The 7500-nt window shown below is 46.0% G+C and overlaps 1 protein-coding gene across 1 annotated transcript in view; it reads left to right on the top strand.

Annotated features, from left to right (window-relative positions):
- Positions 1 to 4777, top strand: part of LOC143288848 (A disintegrin and metalloproteinase with thrombospondin motifs 14-like) — a 15427-nt gene extending 10650 nt beyond the window's left edge. Inside the window, exons 10-13 of the mRNA XM_076597496.1 lie at positions 2110 to 2238; positions 2939 to 3067; positions 3938 to 3978; positions 4633 to 4777. Of these exons, the coding sequence (XP_076453611.1) occupies positions 2110 to 2238; positions 2939 to 3067; positions 3938 to 3978; positions 4633 to 4649 (316 nt within the window). The 3' untranslated portion in view covers positions 4650 to 4777. The remainder of the gene's footprint in view (positions 1 to 2109; positions 2239 to 2938; positions 3068 to 3937; positions 3979 to 4632) is intronic.
- Positions 4778 to 7500: the final 2723 nt, after the last annotated feature.

The following is a 7500-nucleotide window of genomic DNA, read 5'->3' on the forward strand; positions in this document are numbered from 1 at the left end:
TGTCCCCCAGGGAGGAGTGCTTTCCTCAACACTGTTCCTGCTGTATATCAACGACATCAGAGACAACATCACGAAGCACGTCTCCAACAGTCTGCACGCAGACGACCTGGCAGTATGGACATCTGCTGAACACACCAGCACGGCCTCCTACCGGCTTCAGGAAGTCGTCAGAAATATCGCTACATGGACAGAAGACTGGGGTCTTGAGCTCAACACCACCAAAACCAACGCAACACTTTTCTCTCTCTCCACCGCCAACGAGCAAGTCAAGCTGAAGCTCCAGGGACAGGTCTTGCCCCAGACGAATACACCAACATTCCTTGGCGTCAAGTTGGACACCTGCCTGACCTGGAGGCCCCAGATTGAGGAGATGGAGAGAAGAGGCATCCGCAAGCTAGCCCTGCTGAAGAAGCTGGCCGGGACGACTTGGGGAGCAGACAGCAGACTTCTCGCCAGGGTCTACATGGGAGCAGTCAGACCCACCATGGAGTACGCCTCAACCTCGTGGGGCACAGCCTCCAAGACCAACAAGAGCCGGCTCGACAAAGTCCAAAATATGGGACTACGCCTCATACGTGGAGCCATGAGGTCCACGCCGATCCATGACATGGAGAAAACTGCTAACGTTGAGCCCCTGGAGAGAAGACGCAACCTGAAAGTCCTGATGCAGGGAGAGAAGCTCAGAAGACTGCCCTCACATCACCTATACCACAGACTGGAGCAGCCCACCAAGAACCGTCTCAAACGTCAGAGCCTCAATCACCAGTATAAAGCACTTAGAGCACAGCACAGCGATGTTCTGGCGGCAAAAGGGGAGTCTTGCACTGACCTTGCCTTGCCTGACTGGAGGCTTGACCAAGAGATAGAGGCCACCATCAGCCTCAGAGTTCCTGGCATCACCACCAAAGACCAGCAACCAGCCACTCTCAAGATCCTGACTCTGGCCATGATAGAGGAGTCCTACCCAGCCAGCTCCTGGACCCATGTATACACGGACGGATCAGCGGAGGAAGCCACACACAACGGAGGCAGTGGTGTCTACATCAGATTTCCCGATGGAGAGCACAGCAGCATCGCATTCCCTGGAGGAAAGCTCTGCTCCAATTTCAGAGCTGAAGTCCTGGCCATCAAAACAGCAACAGAATTCCTCTCCTCCTGTGGAAAGCCCCTTGGCAGCATCTCCATCTTCACTGACTCCATGTCCACACTCCAGGCCCTTGACTCCCCTGATCCTGGTCCACTTATCCAGTCCCTTAAGGCCTCCCTCACAACCCTTACCCAAACAGCCCCAACGACCCTCCAGTGGGTGCCTGCACATGTAGGCCTCCCAGGCAACGAGCGTGCAGACCACCTTGCTAAGGAAGGAAGCCAGCTCACACAGCCAACTATTCCTGCCACATATGAGGAAACAAAAACTCTCCTCCGCAGCAGATTCCGAAGAGGCTGGGTCACCCTGAACGGAGGCTACCAGGCACACCAAGATCCCATCAGGACACTGGAGAGAAGACACCAGACTACCATCTACCGCCTTCGCACAGGACACTGCGGCCTCCGAGCACACCTGAAGAGGATTGGAGTGGCAGCCACATCCCTATGTGATTGCGGCCAGGCTGACCAGACCCCATCCCATATTCTCCAAGACTGCCCCCTGTATGAGAAGATGCGGCAGCAGTCCTGGCCTGGGGGTGCTGACCTCAACACCAAGCTCTGGGGGACGGCAGCCGATCTTCACCGGACGTCCGAGTTTGTGGCATCCCTCGGACTTCGACCCTGACTGCGTAGCTGTCGAACGCAAAGAAGAAGAAGAAGAAGAGTCATCATCATCCATGCTGACAGACATCACCATCGTCATCATCATCACTATCTTCATCATCACCATTTATGCTGACGCCACCACCATCCCCATCATCCATGCTGACAGACACCAGTATCACCATCGTCATCATTGCCATCATCACCACCACCACCATCGTCATCGTCATACATGCTGACAGACATCATCATCACCATCGTCATCACCATCATCATCATCACCAACACCATCGTCATCGTCATCGACGCTGACAGCCAATCACATTCTGCGGACCGTCATGTCACGTTGTCTGACAGACAAACGACGGACGTGAACCGAGTGGGGCTGGCCTGGCTGGATAAAGTGTGCATTCCCCGCTGGAGATGTTCCGTCAGCAGAGCCGCTAACACCAACCACAGGATTGAGCTGCATGAACTGGGCCACAGGTATTGCCCAAGAGAGAGAGGGGGGGAGGGGAGGGGCAGGGGGGATTGTGGGATAGAAAGGGGGAGATATTTATAGAGAGAGACGGGGGTAGGGATAGAAAGAGAGTGATATCTAGAGTGAGGGGGGAGGAAGGAGAGGGACAGAAAGGGAGAGACAGAGAGGAGGGAGGAGAGGGACAGAAAAGGAGAGATGTTTAAGCAGAGAGAAAGAGGACCAAAAAAAGGATAAAATGACGAGAACAAAAGAGTGACACAGAGAAATGAGACAAAGGTTTTGGGGGAGGGCAGAGTAAAAAAAAATGGATAGGGAAAGGGTAGAGAGAACGAGGAGAAAGAGAGACAGACAGAGGGAGACAGACAGACAGACAGAGATACAGGAAGCGTTGATTTTCGATGACAATAGATGAGTACTTGTGTGCTGTCTTCATCCAGTCCCACTCTCTTTACAGGGTCTATACAAACATGGTAAAGGACAAAATGAGGGAGAAAGATATAGAAGTGCTTGATCGGAAAGCTCTGTAAAGCAATGTCTAATATTTCACACACACACACACACACACACACACACACACACACACACACACAGCGTCCGTGATATCTAATCACTGTAGCTCGCTGTCTCACAAGTATGTTTTTTTTTAAACTTGAACCAAGCTCCGTCATTTTTATACACAGTCGAATTTGTACTTTCATTTCACAGCCTCGGTCTGAATCATGACGGAAATATGCAAGCCTGCATCGATGGCACCGACCCGACCAAGGGCTTCATGGGAGGTAACAAATACCACTTCCGGGCGTGCTACAAAGACGTGCTGGCCGAAAAGTTGCCGTGAGTACAGTAGCCGCTGGCATGTTGACAGTGTGTTTGCCGCAAGTTTGACAAGTGTTATGTAGTTGAGGAAAACAAGTGCACTAATGACTGTCCATTGTAGGAAGTACTTCTTCTTCTTCTTCGTTCGTGGGATGTGACTTTCACGTTCACTCGTATACACGAATAGACTTTTACGTGTTTGATCGTTCATAACCCCGCCATGTAGGTAGTCATACTCCGTTTTGGGGGGCGGAGAGGGGGGGAGGTGCATTCTGGTACCGGGTATGTTCTTGTTTCCATGACCCACTGAACGCAGACATGGATTACGGGATTTTTAACGAAGGTATTTGATGGCAAATTTAACAGCAACGTAATGGACGAATGAGCAGGTGAACAAATGTATCATTATGGAAAAGACTGCAAAGATACTTTGAAAAGTTAGATTGTGAGGAAAGGCGATAGGAAAGTGCAAATTAAAAGGAAAAAAAATCTTTGTTAAGAGGAAGGCAAGTTTAAAAAGTAAAGTAAGCTGAATCGAAACGTAACTACTTGTTCGTGCACTTGTGTATACAGGCATGTGTTTCTAATTGTGGAAAAATATACATGTGAATTTCTTAAGTTGGTTGACAAATCATTATTTAAACGTTAAAAAAATGACAGGGTGGATTGTCCTAATATTGATGATAAAAATAATGATCATGATGATCATGCCTACTATTATTGTTATTTACAACTGCACTGAAATCTATGTAGCTTCTGCCTTTGGCCTGTATACAAATACACAATCACATGAAAATGGGCAATAATGAATTGCAAATTCGTTAAACATACGTAGAAAGCTACTTACGTGCGAATGTATATATGTATCTATGTATGTATTTGTTACAGACAAAAAAGCTGCCTTTTCTCCAACGCTTATTCCAGTTACGGTAGGTTCTGTGTGCATGGTGGATTACTGTTTGCTTCAGATTCCTTGTCTCACTTCACCTCTGTCTCTGTCTCTCTCCCTCTCTTTCTATCTCTGTCTCTCTCTCTCTCTGTCTTTCTATCTTTCTGTCTCTCTCTCACTCACTCACACACACACACACACACACACACACACACACACACACACACACAACAAACACACACACACATACACACGCGTGCACGCGCACGCGCGCGTATGTGTCTGTGTGTGCGCGTGTGTGAAATATCTAGTTCATTGATATGATAGTGCTTTCAAGAATTTCAAGAATATTGATGGTTTTACACTAAGATACGCATAAAGCAAACCAGACATGTGACTGATACTTTTATAATCACAAATTTTCAACAGACCTTTTGAAAGAAAAAAAATTGTTCAGTTGTCCAGTTGTGGCGGTATGAGTGTGTGTGTGTTTGTGTGTGTGTGAGTGTGTGTGTGTGTGTGTGTGTGTGTGTGTGTGTGTGTGTGTGTGTGTGTGTGTTTTTGTATGGTTGTGTCGCATTCACGTACCCCTGTCTCCCCCTCCCCCCCCCCCACCCCCTCCTCCTAAACGTACACTGCTATGGAATAAGTTTTGCGTGAATCCATGCAACTCAGCCAGATCTGTCTTTTCCAGAGCGACAGTTCCACTGAAGACCTACACGGAAGTGAAGAGGAAATCCCGGACCAGACACTGACATTCTGTCATACCTCCTTGGACCCCTCACTGAACCAGACCAGACACCGACATTCTGTCATACCTCCTTGGACCCCTCACTGAACCAGACACCGACATTCTGTCATACCTCCTTGAACCCCTCACTGAACCACACCAGACACCGACATTCTGTCATACCTCCTTGAACCCCTCACTGAACCAGACACCGACATTCTGTAATACCTCCTTAAACCCCTCACTGAAACAGACCAGACACCGACATTCTGTCATACCTCCTTGAACCCCTCACTGAACCACACCAGACACCGACATTCTGTCATACCTCCTTAAACCCCTCACTGAACCAGACCAGACACCGACATTCTGCCATACCTCCTTGAACCCCTCACTGAACCACACCAGACACCGACATTCTGCCATACCTCCTTGAACCCCTCACTGAACCACACCAGACACTGACATTCTGTCATACCTCCTTGAACCCCTCACTGAACCACACCAGACACCGACATTCTGTCATACCTCCGTGAACCCCTCACTGAAACAGACCAGACACCGACATTCTGCCATACCTCCTTGAACCCCTCACTGAACCAGACCAGACACTGACATTCTGTCATACCTCCTTGAACCTTCACTGAACCAGACACCGACATTCTGTCATACCTCCTTGAACCCCTCACTGAACCAGATCCGATGGAACTGATTATTTATTGACTTTTCCTGCCTTTCTTTCTTCTTCACACTGATTGTATTTCTGCTTGATATTGAAACATCCATCCTTAATATGGGTTTCCATGTCACACACACACACACACACACACACACACACACACACACACACACACACACACACACACACACACACACACACACACACACACACGCACACACACACACACATATATGATTCTTTTCTTATTACCTGAAAGTGTTTCCAAGTGTACGGCTGCTTTGTGTATATGTATGTCGTTAAAGATTTAATCCTTTTTTTTCTCTTTTTTATGTTCTTCCTTTTTTTGTGTGTTCTTTTTGGACTTGGGTTTCTGAAGAATACGCCAGGCTGTGTTTCAGATTCATTTCATTTCGAAATTAAGAAATATGCTTGCAATAAAAGCTGAATACAATGCTTTGGTACTTGCACTAGAAGCGGATTCGTTTTGATGAAAAGTGTTTCGGCTGTGGGCCTATGGATCGTAAGACATTTTGTCTTTCATAATCACCTGCAGCACTACACATTTCAAGCTTCATCATAAAAAAACCGCCGGAATATGCGTAAAAAAACATTAACTGTGTAGTGAAAAAAAAAAAGATTGTATTAAAGCTGAAAACTGTTATGGAAATCTGGACATGAAATGTAGAATTATCATCAACGTGGTTTGTACACAAAGCATTATGACGAGACAGCTGTGTCTTCAATACATCGTTGGCAGATGGCCTGACATGCAGGAGGTTGTGTGTTTGACTCCAAGGATACCCAAAGAAAGAACTGGTGTAGATATATTTGTGGCACTGTCACTACTATTCTGCGACCCTCTATCGTTGCCCATAGCAGCTGAGGTGGATGCCGATTTTTTTTTGTTTTTGATTTTTTTTATAAAAAATTATGAGGAGGAGGAGATGATGAAGAAGATGTGAACTAAGTAATCTATTACCCAACCACTGCATATTCAGTAGCGCGCTACTGTTGAAATCTTCTGTACCATACAAGAGGGGAAAAAAAGTACCAAAGTCGGAATGTTCACTGAAATTAGCCAACAAAAGTTTCATTATTTGAATTTTCTCTCATTTTGACGCTCCTTCCATAAAACGTAAAGCTTCAAAGTGTATAAGAAGAAAAAAATAAACGCATTTTAGAAAGCAAAAAAAAAATGATAACATGTATTATGTTATTCTGAAACATGTTTGATAATGATTCCTGTCATGTTAGCTGTACAGCTTTTGCGGCCTGCAGTGCACCATACTTTCTGCTGCGCGACACTACTTTAGTTCAAGGGATTCACTCCACTGTGTGGGCAGGTTACATGTATTGTTCATTGGGTTTTTCCCATTCATGCAAATAAACTGTATGTCACAAATTACTCTGTGTGTGTATGTACATATGTATGTGTGGTGTGCTTTGTGGGTGGGGGGAGTGTAGGAGGTGTGGGTGTGTGATTGGAATTGGCTTCTTGGTTTCAAAGAAAACACACCGTACACGAAAAAATATTGCAAACCGAAGTAATTAAGGAAAACAAAAAATAAACAAAAGAAATTGTGCGCGCGCACACACACACACACACACACACTCACACACACACACACACACACACACATATATATATATATATATATATATATACACATACACATATGTAAACACACATATATATATGCATGCACACAAAACACACACACACACACACACACACATACACACACACATACACACACACATACACACACACACACACACACACACACACACACACACACACACGCACGCACGCACGCACACACGCACACACACATTTCATTACTGAAGATAATTTCATAACCCAAATAAGATTCTTGACATTCAAACCGTAAGTTTTTTTAAATATAGTACTCTAACCACACTTATTAACATTTTCACGAATTCATTGATATAATACCAAATTACTTAGCCTGTGTATAGAAATCAAATGACTGTGCGAATCAACAAACATCAAATTAAAGATAGAAAGGGAGAGTGAGAGAGAAAATGGGTGAGAGAGAGAGAGAGGAAGGGAGCAACAGAGAGAGAGGGGAGAGAGAGAGAGAGAGGAGGGAGGGAGCGACAGAGAGAGAGAGGGGGGTGGAGAGAGA

The sequence above is a fragment of the Babylonia areolata genome, chromosome 13 (assembly GCF_041734735.1).
Source record: "Babylonia areolata isolate BAREFJ2019XMU chromosome 13, ASM4173473v1, whole genome shotgun sequence".
NCBI lineage: Eukaryota > Metazoa > Mollusca > Gastropoda > Neogastropoda > Buccinidae > Babylonia > Babylonia areolata.